The sequence below is a fragment of the Tachyglossus aculeatus genome, chromosome 11 (assembly GCF_015852505.1).
Source record: "Tachyglossus aculeatus isolate mTacAcu1 chromosome 11, mTacAcu1.pri, whole genome shotgun sequence".
Classification (NCBI taxonomy): domain Eukaryota; kingdom Metazoa; phylum Chordata; class Mammalia; order Monotremata; family Tachyglossidae; genus Tachyglossus; species Tachyglossus aculeatus.
The window spans coordinates 502,075-519,372 of NC_052076.1; the positions used below are offsets into that span (position 1 = coordinate 502,075).

The following is a 17,298-nucleotide window of genomic DNA, read 5'->3' on the forward strand; positions in this document are numbered from 1 at the left end:
CAAATACCATCATTATTATTATTATGGAGAGAGAAGGCCTTGTGTGCTCACCTTCCATACCCACCAACACCCATCTGGGCCCCCCTTTCCTACCCCTGCCTTCTGGGTGAGGTGAAGAGGTGGGTGGGGTGTGTGCTGGAGTGGGGACGGTCAGCACCGAGCCATCCACGCTCTCCAGCCCAGGCGCCATGGCTCCAGTGGCCCACCAAGGGAGGCAGCCAGAGGGAGAGTGGACGTGGCCTGCAACCACAGAACAGAATGTGTCTAGGAGCTGAAGGGGGGCAGGAACACGGGTGTGCCCCACAACCAATACGCAGGGCGGCTTGGAGGAGCAGGAGGTTGGAGATGGGATGCCGGCCTGGCAAGGCGGGGAGGGGATGTGTTGTCCACACTCACGGTTACCTTGGGGCTGTCTGGCTCTTCCCACAGAGCTTCGGGAAGGAGTCGCTGCCCTGCGAGAAGCCGGACAAGAAGAGCCCATTGCTGACGTCAGAAAGGAGGCCAAGCGGGGCTGCGAGGGGTCCGGCTCCACTTCGATCCCTGGATCTGAACAAGAACGAGTATCTCTCTCTGGAAAAAAGTAGCTCTTCAGAGTCGGCCGGAGAAGGTGAACCATTTCCTCAGTTTCCCCAGGGACCGTAGGTGGGAGGTGGGGGTTCCCCTGGAGGCAGTCCTGAGCTTCCTCTGCTTGGGCAGGCAAGACCAAATCTTCCTGTGGGGCACCCTCGGCCTTTGTGCCATTCTGTTCTGGGCTGGACCAGTCACCAGTCTGCAGGTGTCAGTCTGCACACTGTCTGTGGCAGCCATTGGTCTGTAGGTGCAGAGAGACCATTGCAATGGCCCCTCCAGGAGCTGAGAAATTGACCAAGAGGAGAGAAAGCAGCTGGATGGAGGTTGTGTCTACCAACTCTGTTGGACTCCCTCAAGTGTTTAATACAGTGTTGTTCACACAATAAGCACTCAATAAATACCAATGATTGATTGAGAGACTGCCTCGCTCCAGAGGTTCGTCCTCCGCCGGACCTGAGCTTTCACAATCACTGATCTCTTGTCCATCCGTCAGGAGGTTGGATGAGCCAGGGCCTGAATAATCGGATGGTCCATCAAGAGGCTGGACCAGGCACCTGCTGGGGGCCAAATGCTGCTGCAGAGAGTTCAGTTGGAGAACTGGCCAGTTGGCTTCAGCACTGCCGGCTGTGCCAAAGTTCAGACTCCAGATAGAGCTAGCAGGACCCCAGGGGGCAGAGAGGTTCCTGGCCCCAAGGGGAGGTTTTTCTTCTTTTGGGGGGGCTTTTCCCCGAACTGCTCTTTGCAGAAGTGGCCCCCTGAGAGGCATCTCACCAGTGTGAGGCCTCACATGCTAAGGTGGGTGAAGGCCAGGGCCAGTAGAGTAAGGCTCCCCTGGGGAGCAGGTGGAAAGTTTCCCTGGATTTTGGACCTCCATTGTCAGCCACCCGTACATTGGGGCTGGGATCCCTATTGGGCACCGGGCACTGTCCTGAGTCCTGGGGGAGAAAGCAGGGAAGGACAAATAAGACTCATTCTGGACCCTCCCAACCAGAAAGTGTGAGGTGAGCCGGCCACTGGGTCACCGAGCATGGAGTCCCTGTCACTGCTTCCCAGTGCACCCTTTCGAGCCTCTCCCCAGAAACCTGCACTTTTTTTGCCTTGAACTTGGAACTTCCCAGCAGCCCCTCCCAAACCTCTCCCCAGGAACCTCCTCTTCCTGCCTCGCATGTATAGACCATGCCTGGGGACAGGTTTGCTGACCAACCTGCCCAAGAGGCTCAGTTACGGCCCCACCGACACCCTCCTCTTGGGTTTGTGGTGTCTCCCCTCTGTTGGCAGGGAACAGCGGTGGAGGGAGTGGTAATTGTCAGGATACAAGGTCATCAGCTCGAAGAACACTGCCACCAAAATAGTGATGATAAAGATCATTAGGCGGGAGCCTTTTCCTGGCAATCGTCAACCATCTCTTTCAGTCCTGGCTCCTATTGATTGATTGATCAATCAGTGGTATTTATTGAGGGCTTACTGTGTGCAGAGCACTATACTGAGTACAACAGAATTGGAAGGCACATTCCCTGCCGCAAAGGAGCCTGCAGGCTAGAGGGGGAGACAGACATTGAATTATGAATATGGATATTAGTGCTGTGGGGCCAAAGGTGGGGTGAATATCAAGTGCTTCAGGGGTACAGATCCAAATGCATAGGTGATGCAAAAAGAAGAGGGCACAGGGGAAATGAGGGCTTAGTTAGAGAGAGATGTGATTTTAATAAGGGTTTGAGGGTGGGGAGAGTGGTGGTCTGTCATGTAGAAAGGGGGAGGGAGTTCCAGCCCTGAGGGGGCAAGTGGTCAGCAGTGAGATAGGTGAGATTGAGGTACGGTGAGTAGGTTGGTGTTAGAGAAATGAAGTGTGCGGGCTGGGTTGTAGGAGATCAGTGAGGTAAGGTAGAAGGGGGAGAGCTGATGGTAAACCGATGGTAAGGAGTTTCTGTTTGAGGAGGAGATAGATGGGCAACCACTGGAGCTTCTCGAGGTGTGGGGAGATGAGGGCTAAGCAGTTTTTTTAGAAAAATGATTCGGGAAGCAGAGTGAACTGTGGACTGGAGTGGAGAGAGACAGGAGGTGGGGAGGTCAACGAGGAGGTTGATGCAGTAGTCAAGTGCTTGGATTAGTGTGGAGGCAGTTTAGATGGAGAAGAAAGGGTGGATTTTAGTGATGTTGTGAAGGTAGAACCAACAGGATTTGGTTGGTGTGGGGACAGTGATTTGATTTGGGGATTTGGGTGATCCAGTGATTTGGGGACAGTAGGACTATATGGATTGAATGAGAGATGGGTCTAGAATAACGCCTAGGTTATGGGCTCGTGAGACAGGAAAGATAATGTCTATGATGGGAAAGACGGGGAGGACAGGATTTGGAAGGGAAGATGAGGACTTTCTTTTTCCAATTTGTTAGGTTTGAGGTATTAGCCGCAAATCCAAGAAGAGAGGAAATCTGAGGTGGTAGAGAAAGGAGATAGGTCAGGGCTGGAAATGTAGATTTGGTAATCATCTGTGTAGAGGTGGTAGTTAAAGCCATGGGAGTGAATGAGTTCTCCCAGGGAGTGGAAATGGAAAATATGCAGATGGAAAATAGAAGGGGACCCAGAATTGAGCCTTGAGAGACTCCCAAAGTTAGAAGCAGAGGAGGAGCTCACGAAAGACTAAGAAGAAACGGCCAGAGAGATAGGAGGAGAACCAGGAGAGGACTGTATCGGGGAATTCAAGCACACAGAAATACAACAAGGACACCCTTCTTTTACTGATTGCTTGAAAACCCTGCCTGTGTAGCAGGCACTTCTCCTTCATACTACCCCTCATCTAGTAATTCAAAGATGTGGGAAAGAGTGTTTCATTGTGAAACCCAAGAAAGAAGGGAAACTGGTTTTTCTAAGGCAGTCTTTTTAAAATTTCCTTCTATAAATAGGACCTCCAGTGATGGTAGTGGCAATAGTGGTAGTCGGAATCGTATTTTTTTTTTTTAATGGTTTTTGTTAAATGTGCCAAACGCCGGAATAGATACACGTTAATCCGATTGGACACAATCCCTGTCCGTCATGGGACTCCCAGTCTTAATCTCCGTTTTACAGATGAAGTAACTGAGACACAGGAGAAGTTAAGTGCCCAAGGTCATTCAGCAGACAAGTGGCAGAGCTAGGATTAGAAACCAGGTCCTTCTGACTCCCAGATCTATGCTCTATCCACTAGGCCATACTGCTTCTCTGTTTACTGAGGATTCACTGAGTAGTAACAGCACTGTTCCAAGGGCTTGGGAGAGTATAACCCTAACCAGAATGTGAGACTCATTCCATACCCACAAGGAGTTTACACTCTGGTTGGGGGTGGGAGGGTGGGGGGCCGGTGTGGATATCAAAGTGTTTCCAAATAGTGTAATCTGAGCAAAGCATTGAATATTCCATTTGAAAGAAGTAACCGAATTTCTCCCTCCACTGACTTTCCCTTCCGTGGGACCCTGCTGTGGCTGCCTTTCTCTGCTGCGGCCTTTTCTCCAAAATGTCAAGATAATAATTATCATAGTAATAATAATAATAATAATGGTATTTGTTAAGTGCTATGTGCCAGGCACTGTATTACACTCTGGGGCGGGTATGAGTGAATCGAGTGGGACAAAAGCACCCTCGACTCCACTCCCTGATGTGTCCAGGTCCCCGGCCCTCCCCCTCTCCTGCTCCTAGCGCCACCACTTATATAGCTAAATGAGCTTGCGGCCAGCCCTTCCCATCACACTTCATTGTCCCCGGCGACAGTGTTCCCAACTGCATTTGTCCCTGAGAGGCTAGGATTCAGCCAACATGAATGATTGACAGGGTGAATGCCAGGCCAGAGATTTGGCCATGTGGACATTGAAAAGGTTTTTAAGCTAAGACCATTAATAAACCACATTAAAAAAAATCTTCATGTGCACCTGTATAGGACAGAACTGTAGAGAAAGCACATTTGTGGGGGACGTTTGGTGGTGTCCATGGGATTGTAACCAAAGATGAGGTTCACATCTACTAACACTACTGTATTCTCACAGGGGCCTGGTACAGAGCTCTGCACACAGTAGTTGCTCAATCAGTACTGTTGTTTGGTTTGATTGGACTGACTGAGAAAATTCTGGATCCAGCTTGAAGAGTATTTGAGTCATCCCAAATTTTTTCAGAAGGAAAAGATGATTTTTATAGACAACTTGATTTAGCTCCCTCCCTTATAGTTCCTTTTTCTGTTGCTTTTTCCTCTCACAGTGGAAGAAAATGTTCCTAGGAAGGACCTCAGCGGAAGACTGTATATAAACCGGGTTTTTCATATCAGTGTGGACCGAATGTTTGAATTGCTTTTCACAAGCTCCGGCTTCATGCAGAAGTTCACCAGCTCCAGGAATATTATAGGTTTGTCCATTTGAGCTGAGGGAATGGGACAACTAGACGAACATCATTGGCCTCCTGGAACCTCTCTGGGCGGGCCAAACTTAAATAACTCATCCAGTCTCGCTCCTGCTGTGGGGATTGGGTGACCAATAACCAGACAAATGCTCCATTAGCCAATCTTTCTGGTAAATGTGTCTCTGGGTGGGAGTCTGGCAACCTGGTCAGCTAGGGACTGCTTCTCTCACTTAGTCAGGGAAGCCTCTGCCTTTGTGGGTCCACTGCTGCCCAGCCCCTTCAAACCGGAGACACACCTCTCAAGGAACTGGTTGGATTGGGAAACACTGCCTTGGTGCTTCAATCCTCCCATCCTCGTGTCTCTCTCCACTTCAATCCATACTTCATGCTGCTGCCTGGATTATCTTTGTCCAGAAACGCTTTGGACATATCACTCCCCTCCTCAAAAACCTCCAATGGCTACCGATCAATCTGCGCATCAGGCAGAAACTCCTCACCCTGGGCTTCAAGGCTCTCCATCACCTCGCCCCCTCCTACCTCACCTCCCTTCTCTCCTTCTACTGCCCAGCCCGCATCCTCCGCTCCTCCACCACTAATCTCCTCACTGTACCTCGCTCTCGCCTGTCCCGCCATCGACCCCCGGCCCACGTCCTCCCCCGGGCCTGGAATGCCCTCCCTCTGCCCATCCGCCAAGCTAGCTCTCTTCCTCCCTTCAAGGCCCTGCTGAGAGCTCACCTCCTCCAGGAGGCCTTCCCAGACTGAGCCCCTTCTTTCCTCTCCCCCTCGTCCCCCTCTCCATCCCCCCGTCTTACCTCCTTCCCTTCCCAACAGCACCTGTATATATGTATATATGGTTGTACATATTTATTACTCTATTTATTTATTTATTTTACTTGTACATTTCTATCCTACTTATTTTATTTTGTTGGTATGTTTGGTTCTGTTCTCTGTCTCCCCCTTTTAGACTGTGAGCCCACTGTTGGGTAGGGACTGTCTCTATGTGATGCCAATTTGTACTTCCCAAGCACTTAGTACAGTGCTCTGCACATAGTAAGCGCTCAATAAATACGATTGATTGATTCAAGTAATGTGGCCTTATTAGGAGCAGGATACGCTGGATTATGGGCTTTGCTGACCCAGAGTTTCACTGGAGCCGGTATCCGGATCAAACAAATGGTCCACCCGGCCCAGGACTCCATCTCCAAGCAGAAATCTTGGAGGCCAGTTGCCCACCTGGACACCGGCTCTCCTGGAGTGGCAGACCAGCCCACGCCTCTGGACCATTTGTGAGCAGTTGTGGGCCAACCTTCAACACATAGGAAGATGGAACTGACTCCATCTTTTCACTCCTTCTTCCCTGTTGTCCCTCCCTCCGTCCCTCCTAGTCGGAAAGCCTTCTAGCTCAAGGGGGTGTCTGAAGGAGGAAGCAGAGAATCAACTTTGTATTCTATTTTTTATAAGAATAAAGTGCCAAAAAACATAGGAGGCAAAATAATTCACCAGGGAATCCATAGAGAGGAAAAAGCGTCTTCCAAGAATCACTGGGCTTTCCACCCATTTATCTGTAGTCAGGCAGTTTGCACCTGGTGAATATTTCTGCAGTTTACTAACAAATGCCTTTGTTCAGTTGGATCGGCAAATTTGGGCCTCTACATGTCTAGCACTTCCTCACAAGCCATTTTTTGTTATTGTTGTGTCCAGATGTGGTGTCCACTCCCTGGAATGTGGAGGCTGGGGGTGACCAGCTGAGGACCATGACCTACACTATCATTCTGAACAACCCTCTTACCGGAAAGTCCACGGCTGCCACGGAAAAGCAGGTGTGTGTGTTGGGAGGGGTTCCCTTGGTTTGAAGGAAGAGTGGGCAGATGGGAAGCAAGCAACCTGGGAACTTTCCGGCAAGGCTGGAAATCAGAAGCAGCGTGGCTCAGTGGAAAGAGCCCGGGCTTTGGAGTCAGAGGTCATGGGTTCAAATCCTGACTCCACCAATTGTCAGCTGTGTGACTTTGGGCAAGTCACTTAACTTCTCTGTGCCTCAGTTCCCTCATCTGTAAAATGGGGATTAAGACTGTGAGCCCCCCATGGGACAACCTGATCACCTTGTAACCTCCCCAGCGCTTAGAACAGTGCTTTGCACATAGTAAGCGCTTAATAAATGCCATTTTAAAAAAAATCTAGAGTGTCCCCTGAGTTCTGGGTCACACAGACCCAGAGAGACCAGTGTTTCTTAGAGGACTGTAGAGGCCAGGCTGCCACCTCACTGGAATCCTGTTTCCCAAGGCCCTTCACATGAGGGCCTCGGGGCGACCAGAGCAATTCAGGCTGCAGCTGCAGTGGGCAGGTGGGAGAGGGGTGGGGCCAGGTGAGTGGATGTTTTGATTTTCCCATGAGGCCTAGGGGATTGACATAGCCCCATTCAGCAGGAGGGGAGTGGAACTACAGATCTTACTATTATTATCAAATGCCGATGAGTCATTTCCAATTCGTAGTGACTCTATGGATATATTTTCTCCAGAACGTCTTATCTTCTGGTATGAACCGTAACCTTGCTAATGGTCCTTCCCTTATCATTGTTATGGTTTTTATCCATCTAGCTGCTGGCCTGCCTCTTCTACATTTTCCCTGGACTTTTCCTGGCATTAGTGTCTTTTCCATCATCATCAATCGTATTTATTGAACACTTACTGTGTGCAGAGCACTGTACTAAGCGCTTGGGAAGTACAAATTGGCAACATATAGAGACAGTCCCTGCCCAACAGTGGGCTCACAGTCTAAAAGGGGGAGACGGAGAACAAAACCAAACATACTAACAAAATAAAATGAATAGAATAGATATGTACAAGTAAAATAAATAAATAAATAGAGTAATAAATATGTACAAACATATATACAAATATACAGGTGCTGTGGGGAAGGGAAGGAGGTAAGATGGGGGGATGGAGAAGGGGGAGAGGGGGAGAGGAGGGAAGGGGCTCAGTCTGGGAAGGCCTCCTGGAGGAGGAGGTGAGCTCTCAGTAGGGCCTTGAAGGGAGGAAGAGGGCTAGCTTGGCGGATGGGCAAAGGGAGGGCATCCAGGCCCGGGGGATGACATGGGCCGGGGGTCGATGGCGGTACAGGCGAGAACGAGGTACGGTAAGGAGATTAGCAGCAGAGGAGCGGAGGGTGCGGGCTGGGCTATAGAAGGAGAGAAGGGAGGTGAGGTAGGAGGGGGCAAGGTGATGGAGAGCCTTGAAGCCGAGGGTGAGGAGTTTCTGCCTGATGCGCAGATTGATTGGTAGCCACTGGAGATTTTTGAGGAGGGGAGTAATATGCCCAGAGCGTTTCTGGACAAAGATAATCCGGGCAGCAGCATGAAGTATGGATTGAAGTTGGGAGAGTCACGAGGATGGGAGATCAGAGAGAAGGCTGATGTAATAGTCCAGACGGGATAGGATGAGAGCTTGAATGAGCAGGGTAGCGGTATGGATGGAGAGGAAAGGGCGGATCTTGGCAATGTTGCAGAGCTGAGACCGGCAGGTTTTGGTCACGGCTTGGATGTGAGGGGTGAATGAGAGAGTGGAGTCGAGGATGACACCAAGGTTGCGGGCTTGTGAGACGGGAAGGGTGGTAGTGCCGTCAACAGAGATGGGAAAGTCAGGGAGAGGGCAAGGTTTGGGAGGGAAGACAAGGAGTTCAGTCTTCGACATTTTGAGCTTTAGGTGGCGGGCAGACATCCAGATGGAGATGTCCTGAAGGCAGGAGGAGATGCGAGCCTGGAGAGAGGGGGAGAGAGCAGGGGCAGAGATGTAGATCTGGGTGTCATCAGCGTAGAGATGATAGTTGAAGCCGTGGGAGCGAATGAGGTCACCAAGGGAGTGCGTGTAGATCGAGAACAGAAGGGGACCAAGCACTGAACCTTGGGGAACCCCCACAGTAAGAGGATGGGAGGGGGAGGAGGAGCCTGCAAAAGAGACTGAGAATGAACGACTGGAGAGATAAGAGGAGAACCAGGAGAGGACGGAGTCTGTGAAGCCAAGGTCAGATAGCGTGTTGAGGAGAAGGGGGTGGTCCACAGTGTCGAAGGCAGCTGAGAGGTCGAGGAGGATTAGGACAGAGTATGAGCCGTTGGATTTGGCAAGCAGGAGGTCATTGGTGACCTTTGAGAGGGCAGTTTCCGTGGAATGTAGAGGACGGAAGCCAGACTGGAGGGGGTCGAGGAGAGAGTTGTTGTTGAGGAATTCTAGGCAGCGAGTGTAGACAGCTCGTTCAAGGAGTTTGGAAAGGAATGGTAGGAGGGATATGGGGCGATAACTAGAAGGTGAGGTGGGGTCAAGAGAGGGTTTTTTTAGGATGGGAGAGACATGGGCATGTTCCAGAGAATTAGTCCTCCTGATGATGTGTCCAAAATATGCTAATATTAGAAATCTTGGAAATCTTCATATCCCGTGTCTGTGATTCTGTGATCCTTTGTCATGAATTATCATGAATGACATGAATGATCAGTCTAATGGCGGAGGGCTGAGAGCTCGGTGGTCTACCTTAACTGATGACTTGACACCTGTCCACTTGTTTTGTTTTGTTGTCTGTCTCCCCCTTCTAGACTGTGAGCCCGTTGTTGGGTAGGGACCGTCTCTATAAGTTGCCAACTTGTACTTCCCAAGCGCTTAGTACAGTGCTCTGCACACAATAAGCACTCAATAAATACGAATGAATGAATGAACAAATGAAAGACTCTTTCATTTTGTTTTGGCAGACTCTCTATAAAGAAAGTCAGGAAGCACGGTTCTATTTGGTGGACTCGGAGGTGCTGACCCACGACGTGCCCTACCACGATTACTTCTACACCCTCAACAGATACTGCATCACCCGGTCCTCAAAACACACATGCAGGTTACGGTGAGCCATGGAAGGCCAGGACCGGTTGGGGGCTGCAGCCAGATTTCAGAGCTCCTTGGGCAATTGTCTTGAGTTACCACAGGAAGCTGTGTGGGCTGAACACATCGGCATGTTTCAGTGGGTTTACATAAATTCCTTGTCCTAGAGAGCAAGTTTGGGATGAAAAGGGCCAAGTTAAGGATGTCATATCATTCTGCTCCTAAACACCAAACTGGATGTACCCAAAATGGGCATCCATCACACGGTTCCTCCAAGCATCCCGAGGCCACCGATGAAGGCAGGAAACTGGACTGGACAGACCAGTGATCTGACCCAGGAATGGGATTTCTTACATTTTTGTCTGCTCAGACGGGGCTGCTAAGTGCTTTGCCTCCCAAAACAGCTGTTCCTGCAGAAGAGGGGGAAGGAAAGTGAACAGAGAGTCTTTACTAGATTCCTGGTCCTCGGCCCCAGATTCCTTAGCCCATGAAAAGAGGGCGTGAGAGCCAATAGGGCCTCACTGTCTGTGGCATCGCCTTTGACTGTGAAGGAGGTGAGGAGACTGGTGCTCGCCACTGTACTTGGCCCCAAAGATAGACCTGAATGGACCCTAGAGGACCACCCTGTTTTCCCTCTGCCAAACTAGTGACTTGGGCAGCGTTGTGCCTTCTGGATGTGGCCCCTCCCCTTCCTCCCCCATGGCCATGAGTTCTGCTTCCAGAGACTCCCCACAGCCGGGCAGTCCACTGGGCCCAGTCTGGCCCATTGTGGGCTTGGGGTGGGAATTGGACCGTCCCCCTTCTCTTCCTTACCCCTTTCTGGCCACCTGCAGAGTTTCCACGGATCTGAAGTACCGAAAACAACCATGGGGCCTGATCAAGACTCTGATTGAGAAGAACTCCTGGGGATCTCTGGAAAGTTATTTTAAACACCTAGGTCAGTACACATTTAGTTAAGGGGTTGGCCCATAGAAATATCTCTGTTGTTATTATTGTTTCGTTGCTTTGGGCTCACTCCCTAAAGTGGTCAGTTAGGGCTTAGGGCTCCCCTTGGCTTCTCTTGGGCCTCCCTTCCAGACCTGAGCTGGGGCTTCGGGCTCAGTCACCAGAGCTTCCAAACGAGCCCAAGCAGCAGCCTCTGAGCGACTTGACTTACGGTGTTCCAGAAGTGGCGGTGGTCCCCAGGCCCGTGGACCATTGATTGGTGCTACGGGGCGACATTAGTGTCTGGGGGCTTTGTGGCTGTGGCCTGATGATGCGCTGTGCTGCTGATCCGCTGTCCTGCTTGTGCGGAAGGGCAGAGTTTTAGAGGCTTGGAGGATCTCATCCCACAGGGCCAGTTCTCCTGGGGCTTAGGGGTGAAAGGGCCTTTTCCTTCATTAGGGATATTCAGCGGTATTTTATGAGCATCCACTGGGGACGTGGCCCAGTGGTAGGGGCGATGGTAGGGGGGAGCCGGAGTTATGAGTGGCCATTGGACACCCCCATCCCAGTGCTCTGGAGAAGGAAGAGACATCAGAGTGCCACTGCAGGGGGACGAAAGGGTTGGTCCAGCAGGGAAAACCCATTCAAATCGATCACTTGGCTTCTTGCCACTCAGGGCCCGAAGGCCCTGGTGGGAAGGAGCACTTTTTCCCAAGCTCCCTGGAACATGGTGGTATTTCTCTCCCAGCAACCAGGTGTTCTTTTCCCCTGGGCCTCCCACTGCTAGAAAGGGCTTCCCCCCTCCAGGCTTCGTCTCCTGTAGAATGGATTGCGTGGGCCCAAGTGTCATCCCTTTCCAAGAGCACTTCGGGTTTGCTCAGTGACTGGAATCTGGGGGCTGCTCCATCTGTTCTGGGACTCCATGGAGCTCAGAAAGTCAGAGTCCTGTCACCATGGATTGTGTGCGGCGGCCCGTTCCCGGAGTGACGGGGCCACCTGTGGGCCCCCCGCACCCCCTAGCACAGCTGGGCATCCTCCCTGACCTTTACCCCTGAAACAGTACAGGGACTTTGGGGCTTCCGATCCAGCTTGGGAGTGATTCCAACCCCCTTGTCAGGAAGCCTTGCCTCCCACCTTGCTGCTTCCTTCGGAGTGTGGCCTGGTGGGATGGGGAGAAGAGGCAGAACAAATCCATCGGTTTTGAAGGATGGCAGGTCCCAGTAGAAGAGGAGGGTCTCCAGGAGGGCTGCCATCATCTCATCTTCTGGGCCTCTGAGACTTCCAGCCATCCCGAGGCCGGGCCCCTCCCTTCCCATCTGCACCCCTGAGGGATAACTGACTGAACTCTCTTGTACGGCCTAGAGTCCGAGCTTTTAATGGAGGAATCCACACTTAACCAGTCCACTGAGGATCCCGGTCAGCTGAGCACCTTGCGGAGGAGGAGAAGAACATTCACCCGCAGCGTGACAGAACTGCTTCCTCAGCGGTCTTCCCGGCGGACACTGGGGGGCCCAGGCCTGGACCCCCAGGGTACAGGTAGCCCAGGTAGGGATTCTATGGGTGGGTTTGGGCATTGTATCGGGCAGCAGGTCATAATTGCCACATCACCACCTCTACTGGACCTCTGACCAGATCCTCCATCTCCCCACTCTCTCCACCCCGCCTCCCCTTTTTCCCTTCCCAAATGAAGAGACTGTTTTTCCTCACACCTCCCTCCATGGTCTTCTCTCTTCCCACACTCGCTCTTCTGTGGGCCGTGGCAGTCCACTTCCAATTTTCTGGACCGGGATTCTCCCATCTGCACAGTGGAGTTAACACTTCCTGCTGGTATCTTAGGAGAGTCATAAGAGGGTGTTTCTTCAGATCTCAGCCCATCTCGGAGACCCATGTACTGAAGTTACACAATGCGATTGTTTTTCGGATACAAACCACTAATCAAAAACCCCTACTGGGCTGAAGGTGATAGAATACCCCCGCTCCATAGGCCCACCCCCACAACATGCATGCAGAGACAGCATGGATAAATCCAGGCAGTGGCACATGAGTACAGAGTGATCCAGACAGTCACAGGTACACAGGCATACAGAGTGTACCCTCATGCAGAGTTCAGGAGGAGAGGCAAAAAGGCAGCAAGGCAAAGAGTATTTGAAGGTGGGAGGATTGGAGGGGGAGAGGGTTGACTGAGGAGGGAAAAAGGGAACTTAAGAGAGGAGAATAGGTGGGGAAGGGGAACCCAGAGCACAGAGGGAGGGACATGGAGTGTGGGAGTTTAGGGGTAGCCATGGCAACAGGGAACTGGCGATGTACCTCCCCAAATCCACCAATGTCCTAGTCCCTCCAGAGCTACTCTTGGGCCGCTTCCCGGGGGGGCCAGGCCTGTGGCTTTTTCCTTAATTGTCTGGGATGGGGGCTGTTACAAGGGAGGAGCTGCCCATGGTGGGCACCCTGGGAGAGTGCTGGCTTTGCACCTCTCCCTGCCTAGCCCTCGCCCACGGAGGCAGGGAGGGGTACTCCTCGGCCTGTAGTGAGCCAGCATTCCGTGGCCAAAAGCCATAAGCTGCTGGGGAAACCATCACGGCCGAGGGGCCAGCTGTGCCAACAGTCTTTAATGCCCCTGCATCCACAGTCTGCAGTCTCCGGCAACTGTTGCTGATATTCAGCTGGTCCAGGGTGGCTAGGGTGGTCGCTGCAAAGAGGCCTGCCTGCAGTGATCGTGGCTGGATAAACGAGGCAGGAGCAGCCTGGGGGAGTGTGGTCGAGGTCGCGGCAGGTGTCCTCCCAGTCCTACGCACACCAACCACCTGTGACTCGCTTCCTGGCTGTTCCATAGGGCCAAGCTGTGGCCCTTGCCCTGTCAGCCTCAAGGTTATTTTTGGGAATCTACATTCAGCCCCAGTGAGGGTTAGCTCCTCCAAGGTTGGGAATGAGCATCTTGACCTTACCTGCATTCCCAAGGGCTCAGAAGGGCGCTAGACACTCTGCAGGTGCTTGGACCATTGCCCTCTCAGAAAGTCCCCGGCCCTGCCCTTCGGCCCGCGTTTCTGGTTAGCGGGTTTTCCGAGGCGTGCTCACGGTCTTACCTTCTGGAAAAGCAGAGTAAACCTGTCCACGTCGAGCTGAGTCGGCTAAAGGGCTCCTTCTGCGTTCTGTAGGAAGAAAGAGGGAAGCAGAAACCCGGAACACTACCATGATTGTGGTGATGAGCATCTTGTGAGTAACTATGACCTTTCCCCGGGGGCAGGGTGGGGCAGGGTGGTGGGCCGGGGGCAGGGCAGTGGGCCGGGGGCAGTCAGGGGCCATCACCGGCAGCGAGTGGTGGGTTGCCGGGGCTGAGCCGGGTTGCCGGAGTTATTCTCGCTGCCTTTCCCATTTGGGTCCACTCAAGGTATTGTTCTGCTCATGAGTCCCCTGGGTGCAAGATTAGGACCTGGGAATCTGAGGGAGTTGGGAAGGGCCTCCTGGCTCATGGACCAAACCTCCTCACTGCTCTGCAGTGAGTGGGTGACCGGGGTGGCAGTGGGAGCCCCGACTCGCAGTTGTTGGATGGGTGATGATCCTGCTTGTGCCTGTCATACTGTGGCCTAGAGCTCCAGACTGTTTGTTGTCCTAAATGTATTCCATATCCATGCTCTTTCACACCTTCGTATTGCTGAGATCGATGCGGTGGCTTCTAGACTCTACCCAGACTAGCTGAGGGGAATGAGGGGAATGGCGTGTCCTCGCCGCCAGCGGGCCCTTAGGCCAGAGCAGTTTTCGAGGCATCAAGCCATCCACATTCTCTGGCCTGACTCTCCCAGGCCAGAGGCCAGCAAAGCCAGAAGGCCTGTAGGTAGACCAGGCCCAGCCTGCGGTCAAGAAACAGGACATCTCTGAGACCTCGGCAGCAACAGACACCACCTTGCCTGGGCAAGACAATTCTAATACTCAGAATTCGCTCGACCAGACAATATTTAGACTGCTGTCGTGTCCATTGTTTCATTTTTAAGTAACATGATCTTCCCTCAGTCTTCCCTCAGTAAGCATTTAACAAGTACCCAAATAATAATAATAATAATACTACAGTGCTCGGCACATAGTAAGCGCTTAACAAGTACCATAATAATAATAAGTATATTAATAATAAGTACATAAGTATTACTATTATTATGGTGCTTGTTAAGTGCTATGTGCCAAGCACTGTTCTAAGTGCTAAGGTAGATACAAGTTAATCAGGTTGGACACAGTCCCTGTCCCACATGGGGCTCACAGTCTTAATCCCCAGTTTACAGATGAGGTAACTGAGGCACAGAGAAGTTAAGTGACTTGCCCAAGGTCACACAGCAGGCAAGTGGCAGAGCCGGGACTAGAACCCAGGTCCTCCTGACTCCCAGGCCCGTGCTCTATCCGCTAAGCCACGCTGCTTCATAGCATAGTGTCAGAAAGAGGTGACAGTCCTTGGGTGCGGAATCAATTAATCAGTCAATCGTATTTATTGAGCGCTTACTGTGTGCAGAGCACTGTACTAAGCGCTTGGGAAGTACAAGTTGGCAAGATATAGAGACAGTCCCTACCCAACAGTGGGCTCACAGTCTAGAAGGGGGAGACAGAGAACAAAACCAAACATATTAACAAAATAAAATAAATAGAATAGATATGTACAAGTAAAATAAATAGAGTAATAAATATGTACAAACGTATATACATATATACAGGTGCTGTGGGGAAGGGAAGGAGGTAAGATGGGGGGATAGAGGGGGATGAGGGGGAGAGGAAGGAAGGGGCTCAGTCTGGGAACGCCTCCTGGAGGAGGTGAGCTCTCAGTAGGGCTTTGAAGGGAGGAAGAGAGCTAGCTTGGCGGATGGGCAGAGGGAGGGCATTCCAGGCCTGGGGGATGACGTAGGCCGGGGGTCGATGGCGGGACAGGCGAGAACGAGGCACGGTGAGGAGATTAGCGGCAGAGGAGCGGAGGGTGCGGGGTGGGCTGTAGAAGGAGAGAAGGGAGGTGAGGTAGGAGGGGGCAAGGTGATGGACAGCCTTGAAGCCGAGGGTGAGGAGTTTCTGCCTGATGCACAGATTGATTGGTAGCCACTGGAGATTTTTGAGGAAGATGACACTACTGATTGTGAGCTGTCTCTTGAAGGGTGAGGATGGGGTGAGTGAGACCATCTCCCCACACATCATGGACAATCCCTGGGGCAACCATCACTGGGTGTGCCACTGGAGAGGTGGCCCTCTGGTACTTCATTACATCGGTTGCCCTCTGTGACTGGCACCATTTTCATTTCTCCCTCTGGGTGTCCCCCGCCCTCTCCTAAAGTCTGTGCTGCCACAGCGTTGGAGGTTTGGCTCTGTTGCGTCTTCAGAGTGTTGTCCGGTCCTTCCCTGATTGCTGCCGCCCTGTCTCCGCTGTCGCTTGGGCAGCTGTCAGGGCCCCCTGCGGTCGTCCATCTCCCATGAGCATACCTGCAACTCAGAGGTCAGACGGTGCTCCAGGGCCTGGATGGCTGGGATTCGGCCCGGCTACCTGGGGTTACGTGGACCACCCGAGTGGCATGGGGGGACTGCACTTACAGTCAGATGTGACACTTGCTTGGGGAAGTCTGGGTGGATTGGCCCACCCATTCTTCTTGGTTAACGTTATCTGCCAGGCTCTGCAGAGGTCAGAAAGCCCTCAGCAGGTGGATGGCTGCCCAGCAGGTTGATGCCACCTCACCTAGCTGGAGCCAGGTGGGTGTCCATGGGCCTTCACATCTGCCTTGGGCCAGTCAGAGGTGGCTCGCACAGTGGAGGGAGCCACTAGGCCTGGGCGGTTCTGGGGCCTGACTCTCAGGGTCATCAGTAACAGCTCCTGCCACCTCTCTGGCCTTAGCGGTCCGTGGGGTCGGGGGGCGCAGCGAGGGGCCTTGTGCTAACCCTCACCTGGGCCACTTTGTGCCTAGCTTGCTCCTGCTTGTCCTCTTGAACGTGACACTCTTCCTCAAGCTGTCCAAGATTGAACTCGCAGCTCAGTCTTTCTACCGGCTGCATCTGCAGGACGAGAAAACCCTCAGGTGAGTGAGTCATCTTCCACAGCCGCAGCCTGCTGACGGTCCCCAGTTTGCTGCAGGCCGTCCAGCAGAAGGGCTCCATCCCTGCAGGCCCAGGCTCTTGGGCCTGGGCAGTGGGTTTGTTTCTCACCCCCGTGGGCGAGGTGAGGGGCTGTAAGGGCCTGCGGCTGCAGTTCCCACTTGTTCAGCATTCTCGTTCTCTCAGCATGGCCTCCGAGGTTGTGTCAAGAGAGAGTCCCCCTCAGCAGAACAAGGATCAGGCCCACCGTCTCAGAAGCGTCCTGCAGGACTCCATAGCGGTGCTGGAGCAGGTAGGGGATCTGCTTGGGATCCAGTTCAATCCCCGTCCGCGGTGTGCCCCGTGCCCCACCACCCCGTCCCGTTGTGCCCTTCCGGTGTGGGGGAGCGCTCAGATCCAGTCTGTTCTGGGGCTCAGAAATTGCTTGGGACAGGCATCTCAGAGGAGATCAACAGATTCAAATCCTTGAAACCCAGTGGCCGATGAGAATGACAAGCTACTTGATATGAAGTCTTCCCCACCTGGAGAGTTTACTTCCCACTGCAT

At 52.5% G+C, this 17,298-nt stretch overlaps 1 protein-coding gene across 1 annotated transcript in view; it reads left to right on the forward strand.

Moving 5' to 3' along the window:
* The window catches only part of GRAMD1C (GRAM domain containing 1C), a 59,112-nt gene that overhangs the window by 37,331 nt on the left and 4,483 nt on the right, over nt 1-17,298 (forward strand). The window contains 9 exon segments of the mRNA XM_038754117.1: nt 430-607; nt 4,793-4,936; nt 6,632-6,750; nt 9,663-9,805; nt 10,617-10,720; nt 12,070-12,243; nt 13,860-13,917; nt 16,626-16,736; nt 16,939-17,044. Coding sequence (XP_038610045.1) covers nt 430-607; nt 4,793-4,936; nt 6,632-6,750; nt 9,663-9,805; nt 10,617-10,720; nt 12,070-12,243; nt 13,860-13,917; nt 16,626-16,736; nt 16,939-17,044 — 1,137 coding nt within the window.